We start from the raw sequence: 22,014 nt of genomic DNA, 5'->3' as shown, positions 1-22,014 counted from the left end.
ATATTCTTATTGAATCATAGTTAGGCTGAACAGACAAAAAATATTGATGCACATGTTTCAGTCCATCTTGGACACGTTGACATGATATCGTCACACAGCTGCTGCAGATTTCTCTCGGTTGTGCGCTCAGAGATGCGTCTACATATCTCGTTTGTAACGAGGGGTCATTTCAGTAACTGTTGCCTTTCCATCAGCTCGAACCAGTCTGGCCATTCTCCTCTGACCTCTGACCTCCGGCATCAACAAGGCATGTGTGTGGAAATCCCAGTAGATTAGCCGTTGCTGAAATAATCAGACCAGCCCGTCTTGCACCAACAACCATGCCACGTTCAAAGTCACTTAAATCTACTTTTTTCCTCATTCTGGTGCTCGGTTTGAACTTCAGCAGATCGTCTACTTGGCTTTATTCATTGAGTTGCTGCTGATAGGCTGATTAGATATTTGCAACAGCTGTACCTAATAAAGTGGCCTGTGTGTGTATTATATGAATATATTTCTATGAATGGTAAATGGACTTGATCTCGTGTAGTTTGATTACTGCTCCTCAAAGTGTACTCATAATTGCCACGAGCAGACGCTCTTCTTCAGGGCGTAACAGGAAGTTTTCATTCCTGCTGCCTGTGTTCAAACAAGAACTCGACGGGTCTCCAGTTGTTTGAAGTCATAAGCCTTTTTATTCAGTGTAAAAGTCAGATCTTACAAAAAATCACCAGATAAACTTTCACAGCCATGCGGAAACAGTTTGCAATGCTTGTAAACAAAGAAGCCGTTCATTACAACCGATATAATAATCCAAACATTTGGCTTTATTTACAAAGTCTATCAAAGCTTGATCACAGCACAAATTTACCATATGAAAGGAAACTGGTATACACTATCAAAAAGATGTACAAACTTTAAACTGCAATCTAATAATGTACCTCAGGGGGTCAGTGTTAATATCAATAGATTTATAACTATTAACATAGATTTTTTTTTTCATTTGTATCCAAAATAAAAATTTTCACAACAACCCTCTCCACTCACAATTATTTTCAGACGATAGCAAACCCGATACATTTAGTCATCATTTTTATCAAATATATATAGCACCACGATATAATGGTTTAATATAATGAGGGGGATATCACATACAAAAGACCCGTGTTAGTATCCAAGAACACAAAAAAAGAAAAGAAACAAGACTCCAGCCTGCTCCTCGTCACCGCGAGCAGGAGAAAAAACCTGATCAGGTGTAACCTCAAACAGGTACCCTCTATGGAAGCCCGCTCACCAACATGCTCACACGGCGGACATTTTAACTTTAAGTACGCGCTCAGGGTGAGACGCTCAAGCGGTGTTACAATGCCGTACTGCTCCAGGATGCTAAGTGTGTTAGCGTAGGTCATCTAACAACTGGTCAAATCTCCCTAATCGCCTTTGGCTAAAGGGTTTGACATCACATTTTTATACGCTTATGCTCGCATTTAGCAACTTTCTAGAAAATGGTAGTGTTAGCTAGGAAGTATGTTTATGCTAATCTGATGCATTAAAACTATGTTGTTATTTTTGCTCGAAATATCGCTGTACGCTCCTTCAAATGTTCACTATTCCTATTTTTCTGTTGCTAATCAGTTGCTGAAAGAGGTTAAATGATAGAAAATGGTCAGATTCTCTACATTTATAAGACTCACAACCTTCAACACAGAACGAGGAGCTCCAATTATGTTTTAATGTCGTAGCGCTGAGAGTGAAGTTTGGAGAAAAATGGCCACTATGTGAATACAATCCTTACCGCCAAATGTTTTAAAAACATGATAAAAAAAGAACAGCGAGTTTATGAGACAGAAGTCAGTATGAGGACACATCGCGTCAGAATTCTGACTTGAGCCACATATTTTGATAAAGCACTTTATGGTCTGGATTAAGCGCGAGTATTATGATTTATCATGCATTTTAATGTTTTTTTTTTCTGTCATGGCGGTAGTGTTGTAGTCAAGACCAAACTAACTGAGACCAAGACAGACCCAAGACCAGAATGCTCCGAGATCGGGACAAGTCATTTAGGGATCGAGACCGAGTCAAGACCAAGGCAGGGCCAGACCGAGACAAGTCCAAGACCATGTGTAAAGCGGGCGTGTCACTCACTTAGAACGTAACACCGGGAAGGTTGCGGCTGTAAACGGGGGGAAAAAATGGAATTATCAATGAACCAAAGTTAATCGCTCTTTTAGAAAAGGGTCGTTGACATTCTAATGACTGGTGGTTTTGACCTGTCAGATTTAGAATCTGGAGTCCGCCAAGTCTGAGACCGACACAAGACCAATCAAATGCTTTCGATTCCGAGACCTTTAAAAAAGTGGTCTTGAAACAGGTCTTTAGACCAAGACTGATTACAAATACTTCAACACTTCATGGCGGACGTGGGCTTCCATACATTCCCCGATCACAGTGGAGGAGGAAAAACAAAAGACAGGCTGGAGAACAATGACGGTTACAACAAAAATAACAAACCACAAGCTCGGCACGACATCAGCACAACGCGTTCTGTTCTACATGCAATCTGTTGATCAGTGCACCCGATCCCAAATCGATCAATCTGCAGAGACTGACGCCCAAACTCTTTAAATACTCAGCTACCCGTGGATGGAGTGAAACTTGTTCCACTTTTTGATGATTTGGGGATCAAGGTGAAACAAGAAAGTTAAATATCTACAAGGAAAAGTGAGAAACACAAGATCCAAAACAGTGTTGATTGTGCATTTGATTCTTTTTTTCTTTTTTTATGGTTTATCTCGAGGAGGGTTAGCAGCAGTTAGTCCATAAAACAGTCTTTTTGTTTGTACTAAGTTATTAATGCAGTTTGGTCATGAAAATCTTTTAATGCTTCTTTCAACATCAGAGGAACCAAAAGTCCCACGACAGATCCCTAACCTGACACCCGATCTGTTTCTAATGATTGTGACACTTTTATTGCTCGTTTGGTCTTTGAAGCTTTCTGCGGAGCTTTTATCAAATCTGATCAGGAGACGAATAAAATGACAAAAACAGGTCGGAAACTATCTCAACACCCCGTTAGGAAACAAGAGGAATACAGAAAGTCGGCAAAAGCTAAATTCAAACACCCCAAAAAAACAAACATGTTTTTTTAGACATCATTCAAATATAGAATTTAACATTAAGACAGATTTGAAAAAGTGACAACAAATCATGAAAAGGAAAGTCAGATAAGAACTGGATAATATGGAAGCAAAGAAGTGCCCTCGTGGTGAGAGTCTGAAACGCACTCGAAGACTTTTAAAAAAATGTCATCACAACAAAAACCTCATCTTGAACTTTTTTCTTTAAGAAAACTAGAAAATAACGTTTCAAATTGAATTAACGAGGTTACCCTGATGTCCTTATGTAGGTTTTTTTTTTAAAAAAAAGAAGATTTGATAGTGAGATTTTTTTCTACAGGAAAACTTGATTGGGCTCTAATCCTTAAAATAATGAAATAATCCTGGAAATAAATGACTTAAGGTCATATAGGTGTTTGAGTGTGGGAAAATTTAAGTTTAATTGTGTATGTGTTGTTAGAGATGACAATGAGTGTGCAAGATTTAAACTGAACTAACCAGATAGGCTTTTAAGGACGAGGATTACGTCCACTTCATTTCCATGTAAACACGGCTCTGACAACAACACAGCCAGCGGGACTCGAGCTTCTCACTCATTGTAGACAGTCATGACTCAGAGACACATTTACACAGGATAGACTTGATTTATGATATATTTATGTATAAAATGTTCTACACTCTTCCTCCCTGAAAATGTGATCATACTTATAAGTCAGTATTTTAGCGTCAAATTTATTTATGATATGAAATAATAGGTTTCAGTTACTGACTCTCGTAACCGAGGCCCTTGTTTGCTTCCATACGGACGATGCACACAAATGAAGACTTCACCTTCGAGCATTTCAAACCCAGCTGATTCAGATTTGTAGTCACAAACTTTTACATCCAAAAATAAAGAAGAAGAAAAGAAAACACAAACTTCCTGAGAATTGAATTATGAACCTTACTGGCAGAAAGAGAAATGATGGATCTTTTTATTTTTTTTATACCGGCACTGAGAAGTTTTGAATGCGCTCTGCACTTCTGTATATGAACCCTTACTCACAAACACAATCACAGTTATACAATAGCATTTTGTTAAATTATCTCATATGTTAATTATATTATGTGTATGTATGTAGTGATCATGACATTTGAGGGTGCTATAAGTTTCGTATTTAACATAGCAAAATAATATGGGCTCTATATTATTATTGCATCACTCAAATTAGAAGACTACCTCGTGTGCTGTTGGGTGTTTGGTGTCTAGTCTTTTTTTTTAAATCATTTTCATTTGCATATGCTAACACACTGCCATAGTCTATTACGTCACACTCTGTTTTAGCTGAGCGTGGCTAGCATCAGGAGGTAGTAGATAAACAGCTGCAACCAATCTATCTGTAAAGAGAATGAGAGGAGTCTCGTCTGACTTACTGACGACTCACCATGTGTTCGTCCATCAGAGTCATGAGGAATATATATATTTATAGAAGTATAGAATCTGTGTATTTATGCCACTTTCTTTAGATCCTGTGGTCTGGTTTAAAATGCCGTCCTCGGAGAGACTCTGTGAAAAGCAGTGCATTGTTCCCGTGTTATTCTGTGGCTCAGGTGAATCGTCGACTAGCTTGCATACATATGGCTCCAACATGAGAACGATAGAGGAAAAAAAAAAACACTTTGCATATGACCCGAATACAATATTCAATAAATTCTTTTTTTTTCTTCTTGACAACGAAGTTGTTTGATGAGGAGACCGTTTCACCAAAGCTTTTTTTTTCTTTTTCTTTCAATAAAACACGAGGTCAGACGTCTGACCTTAAACGACACCAAAGTTGGTGACCACACGTGCTGATTGTACGGAAGCTCGAGAGGGCCACACTTAATATGTGCAACTGGATTCAACTTTAAAATGTGTTATTTTTTAAGAAGCAATTATTCAATGTGTTCATTTTAGTAATGCATCAAGAAAACAATATAAAAATGATTTAATCTACAAATTGAGTATCGTATTTCTCAGAGTTTTACAACATTTTGATCGTTATGTTTACGCTAAAGATCAGGCATCTGAAAAAAGAATTACTTGTCCTACATTTCCAGAAAAGTCTCCTTTTTTTTTTTTTAGATGTTAAGAATAGATGAACAATAAAGTTTAAATCAAAAGAGGACACTTTTTTTGTAAGAAAAAAATGTAAGAATAAGGTTTAATTTATTTCAAGATGCGGTTAAACTTCAATTTTACATCAGTCTATAAAATGACTTTGGGACAGGCGCCAGTACGAGGCGGGCCTTCATTGTATTTTTTTGTGTGCACATTGAAGATGGGAAAGAATATGAATGTGAAAGAATTTTGGAGTTCCCTTTTTTTTACGACTTCAAAAGTTTCTTGACTTTCTGAAAATGTAAAACAATTAAATCTAAGTTTTTTTGATGCATTATCCAAATAAAACATGAAAACGAATATATATAAGATCATTCTGAAATGTAATAATTAACTCCAGTTGCACAAAGATTGAGTCTGGTTATCGTGGCGGCACACTCCACACTCCGTATAACTCGACTGTTTGAACTTCTGTCTTCATCAACCAGCGGACAAATGGTCCAGAGAACAACACCAACCGATCCGTCAGGATGTGAACCGCTGCTGGAGTGACACTTGATGTGAGTCAAGCATCCAGCAGCGCTCACAACATCTGAACCACACGAGGTCAACGCTGCTGCTCACGTTACCTTCCTACGTCCAAACGTTTCCGCTTCTACTCCGTGTTGAACGGCGAGACAGTGGGAGTAAACGTGTGTCAGTAAGATGCAGTCTCTCTTTTATATCCTGCTGCTTGTTTTCAGTCACACTTTCAGTTTGTTTCTCATCTTTCAAACTTTGAAATGGAGAAAAATCATTTTATCTCCACAGTGACATCATTTCTGCTCGACATTACAGCACACACAGAGCCCCATGTTTTTATTCTAAAGTTTATCTTAAACCTCCAAGACTTTTAGTTTAAACATGAAGAAAGCTTTCCTCTGGATGTTCTCTGAGTTTTAAGTGCTACTGTGGGAGTTAGGATTACTGTGACAGGTCCACACGGAGTCATCACAGCAGTCCACCCAGCTTTTCCTCCAGTAAATAATATAAAGTGTGGCGGTTTTGGAGGTGGACGTAAACAAAAACTGAACGACACAGATAATCCTGTAAATACAATACAAACAGTGCTAATAAGAAGGAATGTTTAAGTAAATGTTTCTGTTGTTAAATAAGATCGTTAAATAAGGACGAGTTCCACCAAATATCCTCAGGAGGTGTGGTCACGGTTAAAGCTGCGACAAAATGTTCAAAATAATTACTGAGAAGTGAAATTTAGCTCCACATGGAGAGGAAACAGATTTCTAAAAATGTCACCTACCAGCTACGTTCAACAAAAACAACTGACGCTCCTACAGGAAGCAGAAGCAGCTTTAAAGTGGAATCTTTTAGGCTCTATGCTTTGTTCAGACCAAAGGTGAAGAGAATATTGACCCAAACGTTAATTTACGTAGACGTGACCTTTGTGGAAATCTGATCCGATCCAGATGTCATGAAAAACTATTTTTTATGGGAATGGTGAGCTGCTCCACTTTTGGCACAGGGACACTACCTACAGAGCCCCTGAGGGGACAAAAAACAAAAGAAACAAGTAAGAGAGGTGCACCAGAAAGTATCTCGTGAGCATGAGAAGGTATTGCATGCATGAGAAAATATGCCGTGAGCAAGTTCTCATGCACCCGTGAAACTTTTGTGAGCACAAGAAACTTCTTTCCTGCTCATAGGATAGTTTCTGGTGAGTGCCAGATAGACGTTGTTTTTTTTTTTGTTTTTTTGTCCTCTTAGGGCCTCTGTGACTTTTACATCTATTTGCATTCTTTAAAATATGTTACATGTAATTGAACCTTGCAGAAATTCCTTTCTGTCTCTCTCTCTCTCTCCCCCTCTCTCTCTAAATCACCTGAAAGCATTTCTAAAAAGTTCTGAACATTCGCCTTGAATCAGACTTTGGTTGTGTAATGTTTGGAGCAGAAATGAACGCCGCTGTGGACGTCTTCAAAGTGTGAGAAACAAACAAACAGAATGAAACATGAAGACGGTTCCTGCTGAGCAGCGTTGAACTCGTCTGTCTCTTCAAATCATTAATATCTATACTCTGTCACTCTTTATGAATAAGCCTTCACATACTATATCAATATAATCACTTTTATGAAACAACGCACATTAACTTTCCCACGCAGCCACCAAATATGTAAATGCAAAATAAGTACATTAATAAAAAATAAAAACGAAATCAAGGGGGGGGGGGGGATATTTCAAGTACTATAAACAAAGTAAAAGTCCAGCTGGCAAAAATGTTCAGAAGAAAATAATCAAAATGTACAGAGCTGTTCCTCTTCCTGCCAGCCTCTCCGCGCTCCTCAGGCCGTTCAGTGGCTGACTCTCTGACCTGAAGACAAACAAAAACGAGAAGAAGAAAAAAGAAAGACATGGAAAGACCTGGCTCAATAAATGGTTCTCACAGTTTCTACAGGTCTCTGTGTGCGGCCCAGATAGCAGGACCCCCATTTTTGTAGAAAAAAGGTTGTGTTTTTTAATCCAATCAAAAATTATCGGATTTCAGACCGGAGAGGAGAAGAATCACGATGCATCACCCGAGGATGAAATCGCCCAAACGGTGTGAGACCCAGGCCCGACCCTGGGTGCATCCCAACCCCTCCATCAGACACATGTTGTGAGTGGTCATGTGCACAAACAGCTACAAGGTTGGAAAACTGGGGGATACGCCTTCACGATGTTTCAGAATCATAAAAACTCCCCCCTGTTCTGCAGCGTGGCGCTCTCTTGACTCCACAGAAGGCCCGTCTGCGTTGTTGGTCTGAGTGTGATTCGAGGCTTGTTTAACTCTCCGCGTTCCTGATCCTGGCTGGGGGGGTGTGTCCTGTCCCAGGTCGCCCTGCCCCGTCCTGGTTGGTGTGTCCTCAGGGCTCCTGTTTGATGTAGTAGCTGCCTGAGCCGTTGCTCTCCTGGTCCGAGGTGCCCTGTGAGAAGGTGAACTCGTCCACCTCGGCCGCCTCCTCTTTCATCCGCAGAAGAGACTCTACAGAGCGGGACAGTGACACATAAGAGAGAGAGAGAGAGAGAGAGAGAGCAGCAGCACAGATGAGCCAGTTGTGTTCATGCACCTGCACGTAAAATGAAGCAGGAGGCTTTGTCTTTTTTCCAGGTGATGGAGGGTCATTTGTTCTTTTTACACCTAAGCCGTTCTTGACACAGGTACAAAAAGTTTGGGAATGGCTGAACAGGCTGAAATAGCATCGCTAATCCCTGCAGGCAAATGCTCTCAATGTATAGGTCCAATCTGTAAGATATCTACTGAATTACATGATCAAATTACCTTACTACATCAGACATTAAGGAAATATGTTGTTTAAGTGCTGGCTTCTCTTATTTTATCCATCCAAGAGATCAACCATCGATTACTCGATGATCGATTAATAAGACGGTCTGCCCTCTCCTCCTGTGTCTGTCTGCGTTTATACACACACACACACACACACGCACACGCACACACGCTGAGGAAGGCTATGTCCAAAATGTGAATAGTATAGAAAGTAGACTTCTGTAGGGATCCTTCTGTTTTTTGTTTTTACAGACCACAGCCCTTTAAATAATGCAATAACGCCAAATCAACGCTGACATCACTGTGTCTTTGTAGTTTCACATTGCATCCAGTACAGCGTGATACTGGTGTCCCTAAAGGGAAACAGCGCTGCGGAATTGGGAGAGGCCCTGCGTGTAGGCACACAGCAGCACACACAGCGCTAACCCGACCTGCCATCTTAGTCCTTACACAAAGCCACCGTGAGAATAAAAATCTGTCAGAAACTAAACTTTTAAAGTTTTTTTTTTTAAAGTTGAATTTTTCCTGCAGGAATTTTGTTGCAGCTATTCTAAACTTTTTGTACCTTTTGATTTGAAAAAGGTTAAACAAATATATAGTCCTGGTTTAAGATGACTGGGGTTTCCCTTCAATATGAACTTTACAAGAGTTTAAAGCATCAAGAAAACCGCTTCAATAAAATATAATAAACATGCAGAAGAAGAAACGCAAGAACCGCAGATTCCTGCAGCGTTGAATGACCAGACGTTTGCTGACGTGAGGAAATATTCACGAGAGAACACAGATATAAAAAACATGGAACAGAAGAACATGCAGCAGCATCAGCAGCGTCCACAGTGAGGCCCTGAGAGCCGGACTCAGAGGACCCCCTCCTGCGAGTCCGAGGAGACTCTGCGCTGTGCTGGTTCAATCGTTAGTGAGATGTTACCTGATTTGTGGGTTTGGTGGAGGTGGGTTCGGGGTCGGGGCCGAGTGGGCCCCTGGGCAGGGTAAGGGGGCGGACTCTGCTCTTCGTCCCCTGAGAAGCTGCTCCTCCTCCTGCCTGCCTGACTGAAGGGACGTCGACCAACCGGAATCTTCCTTTCTAAACACCAAGCCAGACTCGGGTAAGCTACCAGGGGCGTTTTACACACATGGGTTCAATTCAATTCAGCTGGAAAAGTGTTCTGGATGTTTGCAGTTTGTGTTCGGAAGGAAAGTTAAAAAAAAAAAAAAAAAGGCGAGAACTTAAGGTGAAAATGACCCTCTGAAAAAGCCCCCGGCACGCCGTCAGCAGACCACCAGACCCACGTGAGCAGCTGCACTGTTCACCACCAAGATCACACCGTGAGCAGCATAAACACATATAAAGAAGTCTATGACTGCCGATATTTAAGTGGTTTAATATCATTTTAAGTCTCTTTTGGACAGCCATCTTTACATGACAGACATGGAAGAAGAACCAGAGAGATAATGGTAACAAGCTTTTAAAGCCTTCATTTCAGAAATAGGAGAGAGAGAGAGAGAGGAATGACATGCGTGAAAGGAGCCACAGGTCGGATTTGAACCCAGGCTGCCCACTTGGTAGGACTGTAGACATTGTACAAGGGGAGCATGCACTAACCGCTAGGCTACCGGTGCCTGATAACGTCCTTTTTTGATCGAAAGAATTTGGGTGGATTTGGCTCAGTGGTAGAGCCGTTCATCTCTCAACCGAAAGGTCGGGGGTTCGATCCCCCCACTCCTGCAGCCACATGTCCCATGTGTCCCTGGGCAAGATGTATGAATGCCATGGTAAAGGACTTGAGCTTGTATAGTTATTTTCTGGTCTTCTGACTACTCAAAGCACTTTTACACCGCAGGTCACACAGGTCTGCATGTTGACGAGGCTTGATTTCATCTTAGTTCAAAAAGTTTACTCTTTCTGCGTCCATATCGGGAATCTTTGAATATGTGCCCTTAAAATATTGACCTTGGCCGATCAATCGGGCTCCAGTACTCGTCAAGCATAAAGTAAAAGCAAATCATGATACATTTATTAATTTAGATTCTTTAATATTGGCAGCTTCAGACTTCCATATGAGCTGTTTTGTTTTGGTAAAATGTATCCATTTAGCCTTAGCATCCATGTTTGTGATCGGAGAAAGGACGCACACCAGACCCTCGAGTATCTCAAACACTGAAACTACATTTCACAAACTGCATTTCAAAGGCTTCGTTTTAACAAGTGCCCACAAAAAAAAGAAAGAGGAAAAGACACCCCTGAGAGGTCAGCTGAAAACTCCTCGCTGACACTAAACAGATGAGAGAGCAGCAGAGCCTCCACAACCAGTGAAACCAGTGACAGTGAGAGGAGCAAGAAAAAAAAAAAAAGGACAGTGAAGAGAGGAATGGAGAACAATAATAAGTCACCGTTAAAGGATCACTCACTTTTCTTTTGGCCTTTGTACTGCTGAGCCTTTTTCTTCTGCTTGGGTACAGACTGAGGCATTTCTCTGTTACCTGAACGAAGCCAGAAGACAAGAAGCGGAGGCGTTAGGGGACAAAACCAGGAACAAACTGTTATCACGCACATAGAAGATGGATATATTACTATACTGCTGCACTGAATCAGATATGTAGGATCAGAATGAACTCTGATAAGGCCTGACTAAGAGCACTGGATCCTCTCCGTCCACAGTGATCACAGTTTGGTTGTTGATGTTTATCTGTTTTTAAATCGCTACACGGCTCAGCACAATATTTCTCAGAACTTTGCAGCCCGTCAAGATCACTCATATCTGCCGGCCAGTTGATTTTAACGGCTCCAAACACGAGGCTGAGGACCAGAGGAGACCGAGCTTTTTCAGCTACTGCCCCAAACCTCTGGAACAAGATCTTCTCTTCATTTTTAATTGTGATTTTCATCATTCTTGTGTGAAGTCAAGTCTTACAGGTAGGAAGGCAGAAAGAAAGGGAGGGAGGGAGTTAGGGAAGAAGGTCGGAAGGGAGGGAGGGGCGTAAATGTCACGGCTAAGACTAAGACATGTCGACAAAACTCAAGCAAAAATCAAAGAAAATGTAATTTTTCTGTCTGGAAATCCCCCCCACACACTCTTGAGAGATGAATTTGCACCATTTCATTTATGGTTGAAAATACTTTATGGAGAGAGAGAGAGAGAGAGAGAGAGAGAGAGAGAGAGAGAGGCAGAAAAAAATCAGTGAGATTACCGAGAGTAAGCAGAAAAAAAAAGGCCCAAATCACTGAGATGCAGATTTACAAACGCATATTTTGAGAAGTCCTCAGGTAAAACTGATCCCTTTGATTAGCGCTTCACTCGAACACAAGACTCAAAGAAAAGAACATATGCAGCACATTCTCACAATCAAGTGTTATTTATAATGAAATGCAAACAGATTCTGCTATCTAGCCTCATGTCAGCTGTAATCTGTTATGTTTTGAGTGTAGGTGTGTCTTCACTCACTCTGTGAGGCGGGCGGTTGGAGCTGGTAGCCCGTCAGCTGACACCAGCCCACTGGGTACAGGTCAGGTGACTCGCAGTCCACCCACTGGTCGTACTCGTCCTCCCAGCCGTCAAAATGGATCCTCAGTAACCGGTGCACAATCCTCGTCACCGTGGCAACACACACCAGCCGCGGTTCCATCAGATCCACGGCCTCCAGCTTCATACCCTGCCGGAAACCGTGATTGGGAACCTCCTACAAAAGATGCAGGGCAGCGAAGAGGAAGAAAAAATAATGTTACTCATCAACTAGCAAGACAAAGAGAAATGATAACTAGAATGGGAGACATTGATCTGTTTTTAAACCAAATTAATCAGACAGAGGGAAAGAAACACTGGGCAATATGATAAAGAGATGCTGCCATACAAAAACAGCTCACAGGAAGTTAACCCAACTCTACAACATAAGAGCATTGGTGTCACTAAAAGGTGCACAACTTTATTTTCCTGTAGCTTTAAACTCCACAATAGTGGGACTTAAGAAAGGTCAAGAAGGAGCAGATAAAAGACTAAACCACAACAATACAATGTGAGTGGCGGTGTCATGTTTTATATGCATGATGCAAACCCATCTGTAACGTTTAAGATGTGGAGGTGTGAAATCATTTAGTGGTCATTGATAACCTGAAACACTCTGGTTTCTTAAAACAAATCATCAGGGAGAGTCGATGAATCCCACCTTGTTGAAGAGCTTGACAGGAGCAGCGATTGATCCCATCTCTCTGAGGTAGTCGAACCATTTAAATGGCAGTTTAGTGTACCCTGAGGAACGGAGAGCACAACATTCATTAACCAATCAAAGCTGCATTTAAATGGCACCTTTCAGACTCATTCAAGTGACCCTTTGATGGCTCTCTGATTAGTCCAATGACCCCACCAATCAGAGAGTCCCCTCTTATAGCAACAGTTGCTGGGCTACCACAGGTTAGACAAACTTTTGCCTGGACCAATTCTTTTCGACGTACAAACACAAAACATTTTTTAATGTTAGTAAAATACAAAAATATTATAGAGAGTTCAAAAAATATGCTTTATATTAAAAACAAAATTGGCAGGAGAAGTGTGAAAAAAATTTCAGCTGGCTGCATTCACACATGCAGCTCACTCTGAAAACTTCAGGAGTTTTTCAGGAGTTTTGTTCCTTATTCTGTTTAGTTTGTTTTATTCAAGCATGTGCTTCTCTCTAAGGAAGCCAAGGCCCATTCGCTTTTCTCAGGGACTAAAAGTAAGACAGATATGAGCGTGCATTACCTCTAGGGGGCGTGAGTTCAATGTTGTTGATTTCACAGAAGCCGACAGGGAAGATGGAGGGGGAGGTGCTGTGGTAGCAGAACCAGTCTGATCCATCCACCGCCTCCGACCCGTCGATCCCGATCATGAGGTACCCGTCTGCCAACACCTGCAGAGACAACAGTATTCATCCGTACGTTTTTTTAACGTGAGATTAAATCTGCATGATAAAGAAAGTGACATCAAAGACACACTCACCTTTCTTACAGTGGCTACACATATAGCTGAGAGGTTGAGGGGGTCGATGGCTTCTAGCTTCATCCCATCTTTGAACCAATCCCCGCTCTGGTCCACATCTTTCACCTGATCAACACAGACAGGTGGACAAAGAGCTGAAGACTATTTAAATGTGGCAATAAAGAGGGCATATTATCCTGCTTCTCCACCTTTTCAAACAGTCCCCTGTGGTCTAAATGAAACATCTGTGCTGTGCTTTGGTCAAAATATAACATGAATCAAGCACCAGAGGAGGTTTGTGACCCTGTATAAACCAGCTCTCTCAGAACGCTCCGTTTTGGTGTGTGTGTCTCTTTAAATGCAATGAGCCCCCCCCTGAGTTTTCCTGGTAGACATCACTCACCTTCACTAGCGAGAATAACAGTTTTCAAAAACACTGTAGAAGTGGATTTTTCATAATATGTCCCCTTTAAATCAGAACACCTTCATGGTGACGACATGGGTTAGGGATTGTTTTGAACTTTGACATGAGGGAAGCCGGCTTCTGTGTTAACTATTAAAACAGAAGCCAATATTTTGCTGTGCATTAAGCAGGGTTCACACTACAATCGGGCCGATTTTGGGACTGCTTCCCCACTTCCGACCAGAGTCAGCAAAGGCCTGATTATCTGATGGACTCTAGTTGTTGGTTAATTAATTGGTTAGGGTGTGGTGTGCCGAGTCGGTCATCATGTTGATCTCCACACGCTATAAGAACTGAACTGTTAAATCTGGCATGATTTGTCGTCATGTGTGGGGTCTCCCACATTTTCAAAATCATTTAAGATTTTAAAAATCTTAAATTTTAGTGTGTTCAAGGCCTTAAAAGAGCATGTTCAATTTAAGATCAGTTTTGCAGGTTAAAAAAAATGATTGCACAAAATCCATAATGATGCAAATTCTCTTTTTTATGTTGACTCTGTAAAAAAACTTTGCACCACCTGAAATATTACCTGTTATGGGTTTGAGCACACCTCTAAAGGGAGCATTAAAAAAAACACATTGGCCTCAGTCTAAGAAGGATAGCTTGGCTATCCACATATTCTAGGATTCTTTGTTTAGTGAGGCGGGCGCAGACAATGTGTGTTTTGCGTTACCTTTTGGAAGACCTGTGCAGGAGCATCAGCCTGACCCTCAATCTTCTTTGTTACATCTAAAATAAAATGAAATAGCAGATCAAAATTAGTCTAAGCATCAGTATACATGATGTTTCAGCAATCAATCAATCTTTATTTGTATAGCAGCATTTAGCAAAATTACAGTGGCAAAAAAAAAAGTCCTTTAAGAGGCCAACTTTTAAATATTTCCTTGTTATTCAATATGGCTCATACCTGTTACATACAATCACACAAATAGCAAAAGGGACAAACTGTACATACGTCACTGAAGCTAAAAAAAAAAAAAAAAAGAATTTAACACGATTTCATCGTTTAAACCTCTCCAACTCGCTGTATTCACTCACCGGATCGTTTGAAGCGATGTCCGATGCTTCTCGACCAGCCAATGTTGTGGATGAGGGGGCTGAACATGTGGCACCAGAAGTCATCCGATTGGTCCTGGCTCTCCTCGTAAACAAGCCTGAGGCGACCTCCGATTACCTGCTCCACCAGCGCCACCCGTGTCCGGCACAGGTAGTTCTTATCCACCACCTCCACGCGCATCAGCTTCTTAAAGGGAAACTGCATGTTTTCATGTACCTGTGGTGGACAATGACACACCGGATAAATGAAAGCACATGCAGCTGTCAGTTTGTTTGTGTATTTGTGTTTAACACAACAACAACAACAACAACACAGCCATAGTGAGCAACCAGTAAAGGCAACAAAGTCAAACTATAACTCGCCAGTGAGAGACACCACAGTAGAACACCAACTGAAGCAAAAAATGTTTTCTTTTTGAAAAGAAAGTTTGGTGACGTCGTACGCAGCAATCAATAGTTTCTGGTTTCAAAAAAGCATCAGACCCTTTAAAGGTGCAATATGTACCTCTGACACCTAGTGTTTAAAATGGGTAATGCAGTCTAAATTCAAAATATTGTAGAGAGCTGTCTCCCCCCTGCCCCCTCCTCTCTAGAGTCGATGCTCACGCAGGTCACCATGTGGTGGACACTGAAGCTTCAGTGTTTATCCGGCTCTGCATCGGTCTGTAAATCTTTCTGTGTTCTAACCTCTCTCCATTTTTCAAAAACATCTCCAATATTGATCCTAGTTTGAGCTCGTTTCTGCTCGTGGAGCTTTTTAGAAACATGCAGAGGCTTTTTAAGTCGGGTACAATCACTTCTATCTGAACCAGTTCTCTTGCCCGCTTCCATCACTGCAACACCTGTTGGTTTGACCTGATAACTAGTCATATATCTGGCTAACCGAGGGACATCCAAAACGGCCATGCGGGGGCGCCTTAAAACCGCCTACCTTCTCTGGTCCAAATAAATCCAAGCCATAGTCCAAAAATAAGTTTGATAGTCAACACTGAGCACTTTTGTCAAATCAAGAAGGTAACCGCTAGCAGATGGATCAGATCTGTAATTTCGGCCCTGACCATCAAAACCAGTACCATCAGGTTTATAAAGGGATTTGAGTGTTTCACCTTGGAATTAAAGTCAGGCGGCAGTGTTTTAGCTCCAGTGAGACGCTTCACGAGAAAAGCTTTCCAGTTTGAGTACTTATGCTGTATGCCTGTCAGAGAGAATACAGAAATTACTTCAACAGTTCAAAACATCCAAGAACAGAAGTTTTAGAAACATTTAAAAAAAAAAGAACGAGTCATGCACGAGGCTCACTTTTGGGAGGTACGAGGGGTTTGCCACTCGACGCACACCATCCCACCGGGTGCACCTCGGGGATGCAGAGGTTAGACCAGAAGTCTTTACTGGTGTCGTTATCAAAGCCCTCATACCGCAGGAGAGCCTTAAACCCTGCACAAACATCACAGAGTTTCACATTAAACATTTAACATCTTATTGTTAAAAAAAAAGAAAAGAAACAAAAGTCTTCAAAGCAGCCTCCACTCAAAGGCGGCATGCTCACTTGTTCTAATCTCAGATGTTTGCTCAGATGTCGTGAAACTGAAGATGTCGATAATGGTCGGGCTCAACTTTTAGAGAACAGACATGTTGCACAGTTTTTAGAACAACTGTACAAACATCTGCTTTTTATTTTCGTGTAAAAACCAGAGTCTCTTCAGTGATTGCTCAAGATAAAATATTTAAACACCAACAAAAATCAGAGACTCAAGGTTTTCTTCAAACAGTGTGATGAAATACTCCAATTTTTACCCTTAACAATTGTTAATATCCATTATCTGTACTGCTTTTCCCGTTCGGGATCGCAGGGGAGCCGGAGTGATCGCAGCTGTCAGGTAGAGGCGGCGTTACTAGACTGGTCGCCATCAATCACAGGGCTGACTTGTAGAGACAGACAACCAGCCACACTACGGCCAATTTAGAGTCACCAGTTAACCTAACGAGCATGTCTTTGGACTGTGGGAGGAAGCCGGACTATACAGAGGGAACCCACACATGCACGGGGAGAACATGCAAACTCCACACAGAGAGGCTCCTGTCAGACGGGGATTCAAACCAGGAACCTCCTCGCTGTGAGGCAACAGCGCTAACCACTGTGCATCCCAATTCTCTAAAATATAATTCAAAACATCTGCATACAAAGAGGATAAATACTGAATTCAAACATCGTCCCATGAACCATCTCCTGACGTAGTCTTACCTGCTAGCTTAATGATTTCTGCTATCCAGTACACCTTAGTGGAGAGGCTGGTGTCGGAGTTGAGCACTTCAATCCTCACTCCTTCCGCTATGCCGCCCCAGCACGTCCCCATCGGGGCCTGAAGCAGAGCACAGGAAGCCGGGAAGTTATTCAGGGAAAGAAGCAACACATGTGTGCGCGCTGCGCGGCTCAACTCCAGTTGTTACGTACGTGTTTGAAGCAGCTGACTGGAGCTCCAACGGTGTTATTGCTACAGATGTACCGCCCCCAGTCAAAGATCTCAGCGGGGACCACTGACAGAGACGACAAACAGGGTCAAGATGGCGTACTGTTACCATACAAACCGCTACTAGTGCTTTTTGTGCAACTTACCAGCTTTCGATTTGGCCTGGTTCTGTTGACTCGCCTGGTACTGGGCGTAAGCTGCCAACTTCGCCACAAGAGGCTGTTTCTGTAAGACTTTTGCCTTTTTTGTTGGTGGTTTGCCCTAAAAAAAACAAAAAAAAACAAAAAAAAACGAAGCAGACGATATTTGTGTCAAATATTTTTTGCATTGATGAAATATTTGTTGCATTAGCTTTGTACTGCGCTTACCTGGAGTCTTGCCAGAATGCTAGCTTTTTTGGAATTTGAGGAATAACTCCTCGAGCAGGACACACTGCAGAAGCGCTTGGTTTTTGAATAAAAAGCATCTCGTACTCCGACCATCCCACACATCTCACAAGTGGCTGTGGAAAAAGAGATGGCGAAACAGACAAATATAATCTCCTCAAATCATCACTGGGGTAATATCCTTGAAAAGCACAGGAGGCATAATTTGCAGGTACTGACCCATTCCAGCCTTGCCGTCAGGGTAGGTGTAGACCTGACCATTGTTCTTAATGATGGGCAGGCTGGCAGGGATGGAGGGCACCACCTCATCTTCACTGTCCTCTGAGCTGGAGCTGCTGGTGGACTCCTCGCTGCAGCTGTCGTAGCCATCAAACATCCCGAACGAGTCTCTCCGCTTACGCTCTGAACGTGGGGTTCGTTCAGCCTTTACAAACAACAACAACAAAAACATGACATCAGAATAGGACTGAATGAAAGGCTGTGAAGCAGGGACTAACAAGTACCTTCCCTAAATATATTTTATATCGGAAAAACAGAACACCCCCACAAACTTGGGGTTAAGAGTCTTGCCCAAGGCCACGGCGGACATATTGCCTTAGGAGCTGGGGATCGAACCCTTGACCATCCAGTTGAGAGACGACCGACTCTACCAACTGAGTCACAGCCAGCAGTAGCATCAGTGGTCAAAAGGATGTTATTATTATCATGCAGATATTTGGTTGATTATTTAACACAAATATATTTACATTTTAGAGCCAGATGTTGTCACTTTTTTCTTCTTCTTCTACAAGTTAACCGTAACTATCAGACTTATTCATTGGCTGAATCACATCACATACCAATATAAGTCTATATGTTATATTTTTTCCTTATATTTTGATTATGAAAACATTCTTACAGAACAGATAACACAGGCAAAGAAAGTTTTGGATCATTTTAGGTCATCCAGCAGAGCATGCCTAAAGTCCATAGTTTACAAAACGCAGAGTTTGCAGCTCGTGTGTCAGAAAGAATGACAGCTGAGCAGATAAAGGTCAATGAAACAACGCTCTGAGTTTGAAGAAGGGCTGTGCAATTAATCGAGTTTAAGAAGGTAGACATAAATAACAATTGTTGTTCAGTGACTGACTGAATAAATGAATAAACAGTTATAGTGTTGTTACTCCATTCATCCATTTTCTTCCGCTTATTAAACATTTAGTAAGGACTAAAGTAGTAAGAAGCTATAACACAGCAGAGCTCCGAATGACCAACTTAAATAGAAGATACAACAATATATAAAACGCAATTACAAAATATATAATAGAATATAAAAACACAAAATATGCAGAAGCTGGAGAAGCTGTGCAGTTGTGCAGATATGTGCATGATTTCAGTGAAAATCTCCCCACATAGTCCAGGGTAAAAATCCAAACTGATCTGCTTTCACTTCAGAAATGATCGCCCAGGACTACATTAAGTTTTTACAGTGCTCACGTTCAAACAGTGTGCATAGGATCATGAGAGATGAGAGGATGATATTAACATGACTAGATGTTAGGACTGGGCGATATATCCAGTTTTTAAGATATATGGATATATTATAATAATAAATATATATAATAAAATAATGTTAAATGTGTCTTCTGTGTTTATGAGCAAGTGTAGCAAACAAATTTCCCCCTGGGATTAATAATTCTGATTCTGATTCTGTAGAGCTGCCAGGTCACCCTAATTCTCATCTCACTGTCTGTCCCTCTTCACCCTGCTCCTCCTTCTCTTTTCTCTCCCTCTGAGGGAAAATTAAAAAAAAAAAAAAAAGCCTGAAAAACACAAAGCTGTGTCGAGATATATATCGAGTATCGCCATTCAGCTAAACAATATCCAGATATGAGATTTGATCTATATCGCCCAGCCCTACTATGTACAACATCAAGATCAATCATTGTATTAACAGGTATAGTATGTGGGTATTCCAGCTCTATAACACTCACAGAAAAAGGACACTTTTTTTGCAAGGATTGCAACGGACAATCAGGTCTGCAGAAAAAATCATGGGGGCTGACCTCCCACTCCAGGGTCAGGAAACAGCAGCAGGTAGCATCACTGCAGACCCCTCACACACCGGTCACAAACTGTTCAAACTCCTCCCCTCCAGGAGGCGGTACAGATCACTGTACGCCAAAACAACCCGACCACAAGAACAGCTGTCACTCTGATGAACAATCCCTGTGAAATAACCCTGTAATAACTCGATCCACCTCTGGTCAAAGTGCGTCTTTATCTGAAGCTGTACAGTCACCTCAAACTGGAGCATTTAGTTTAGCTTGGAAGATTTTAAACCAGGGTAACGGATCATTTAACGCCTGTGGGCGCATGTGTTTCTTTGCTTAACGCTTCTGATTTGTTGATTGATGTAATATTTGATCGTTGTCGGACTTTTGTTCTCTGTGTGAAACTTTAACATAGAAACACACACTCAACTCAACATGCACTGACCCTCCCACCCTCATCACACACACACACACACACACACACACACACACACACACACACACACACACACACACACACACACACACACACACACACACACACACACACACACACACACACACACACACACACACACACACACACACACACACACACACACACACACACACACACACACACACACACACACCATCATCCCTCCTCTCATATTGTCCTACTTCTCCTGTAATAATCACCAGTGCAATATTATTACATACTGTGCAACTTTTGTTTTTTTTAACCTGTCCTGAACTATTTATACACTTTCTACCTGAGCATAAACATACATAAGCATGCTTTTTTACACTGAATGGTCTTGGCAAGGAAACTGGCGAGACTCTTGGTAAAAAAAGAGTTTCTATGTCAATGAGATTTTTTTCCTGCTAAAATTAAATGAATCAAACAACACGCCCCCCTGTGGATGTAAATAAGAATATTTAACCCCCTTTTCTTTATAGTCAAACACTTATTCTTGTAAATATTGTTATCCTCCTCATCTGACATTAACCTATGCACCCTGCCTTCAGGTAAACACTGTAAAAACCATCAGCTCTACCTAATGTAAATCAACCCACCTGCACCTAATGACATAATAAGGTACAGATTTTCATCTCAGCATCTTTAACACTGATCACCGCTGCACTACTATCTTATATGTTAGTTTGCGTATTGTTAACATTTACTTGTGTACACAGAGAGCACAGTCTGATCAAAGTTAAACTTCCTTGTATTTGTAAACACACCTGACCAATAAAGCTGATTTTCTGTCTACTTCCTCCTCAGAGCATCACAGGTGACATGCTAACTGGCTGCGCTAACAAACGTTAAGTCTGCAACACTGCTGCAAGAAAAAACAACAAACTGCACCTCAAGAAAAACACTGTGCAAAATGATACATGTACAAAATAGAAAAAGCAAGCCTTTACGTGCGCGTCAATAAAGGGCGGCCTTATTAGATATAGCCCCCCCCAAGGCTAGCTAGCGGTAGCAAAGCTAGCTAGCGTTAGCAATGCTAGCTAGCGGAAACCAGTTTTTCCTGTTTTTGATTCACAAAGGCTCCTTATTTCCTTCAGCTACTCAGCAACCGTGCACCTACACATATGTGGGGGAAATGTAATTTTAAATGTAATATTGATTCTTGCGAGACAGAGCTGTGTGATGTTTGTTGCTGGCTGTCCCCACTAGCTAAACATCATAGATAACAACAAAGGAGGAGCGCTAGCCGAAGCAAATCCTCTGTAATCGGAAAAACTCGCGGCCCTAAAACATCTCAAATACACTCACCAGATCCCTTGTGTCTTCCATTAGCCCTTCATATAGATCACTGTCTCGTTAACGACGCTGCCAAATGCAAATAAAAAAAACCCCTAACGCTGGGGGATAACTGTGCCTTTTAAAAAATACCAAAAGTCTAAATGAATACTACCAAGCAGGATATCAACAAATTACTCTGCTGCGTCTGCGCATGCGCTAGCGTAACCTACTTTCATGTGATTGGTCGATCAAAAAATGGAGGTCATCGACCCACACAGAAACAAAACAGTGGACTAAGCAGTGAAGATGAATGAATGGTAATTCACCTGCTTTTATGCAACAGCTGAGTTTATTAAAAAGAGGTTCATTTCTGAAGTGAGACTCTTGTTTGTGTCATGTCCAGTGTCTCAAACATTTTGGGCCA

General features: G+C 41.5%; 1 protein-coding gene across 2 annotated transcripts; it reads right to left on the bottom strand.

Annotated features, from left to right (window-relative positions):
• Window positions 1-651: 651 nt before the first annotated feature.
• On the bottom strand, window positions 652-21,803 carry mbtd1 (mbt domain containing 1). Of its 2 annotated transcripts, XM_061029104.1 has the most exons (17): window positions 21,621-21,802; window positions 18,042-18,246; window positions 17,805-17,938; window positions 17,583-17,697; window positions 17,421-17,503; window positions 17,211-17,328; window positions 16,268-16,402; window positions 16,075-16,163; window positions 14,951-15,185; window positions 14,586-14,641; window positions 13,471-13,575; window positions 13,234-13,381; window positions 12,662-12,744; window positions 11,944-12,178; window positions 10,910-10,981; window positions 9,429-9,584; window positions 652-8,197 (listed from the first exon to the last, which is right to left on the bottom strand). In XM_061029104.1, the coding sequence occupies exons 1-17, from the start codon at window positions 21,639-21,641 to the stop codon at window positions 8,079-8,081; spliced, it is 2,109 nt and encodes a 702-aa protein (XP_060885087.1). In that variant the 5' UTR covers window positions 21,642-21,802; the 3' UTR covers window positions 652-8,078. The 2 variants fall into 2 exon arrangements, with proteins under 2 accessions (XP_060885087.1, XP_060885088.1); XM_061029105.1 differs by lacking the exon at window positions 9,429-9,584 and having other exon boundaries at window positions 21,621-21,803.
• Between the last annotated feature and the right edge of the window lie 211 nt (window positions 21,804-22,014).

This window comes from Labrus mixtus, chromosome 21 (assembly GCF_963584025.1).
Source record: "Labrus mixtus chromosome 21, fLabMix1.1, whole genome shotgun sequence".
NCBI classification, from domain to species: domain Eukaryota; kingdom Metazoa; phylum Chordata; class Actinopteri; order Labriformes; family Labridae; genus Labrus; species Labrus mixtus.
Note: the sequence above shows the minus strand (reverse complement) of the source record. Positions and strands in the feature narration are given on the sequence as shown.

Coding starts and splice junctions, on each gene's coding strand:
- mbtd1 (XM_061029104.1), bottom strand. CDS start 21,641: ATGGAAGACACAAGGGATCTG. Junction 18,247..21,620: donor TGGAAGACACAAGGGATCTG/GTGAGTGTATTT, acceptor TTGTTTGTAAAG/GCTGAACGAACCCCACGTTC. Junction 9,585..10,909: donor GTACAAAGGCCAAAAGAAAA/GTGAGTGATCCT, acceptor CTTGGTGTTTAG/AAAGGAAGATTCCGGTTGGT.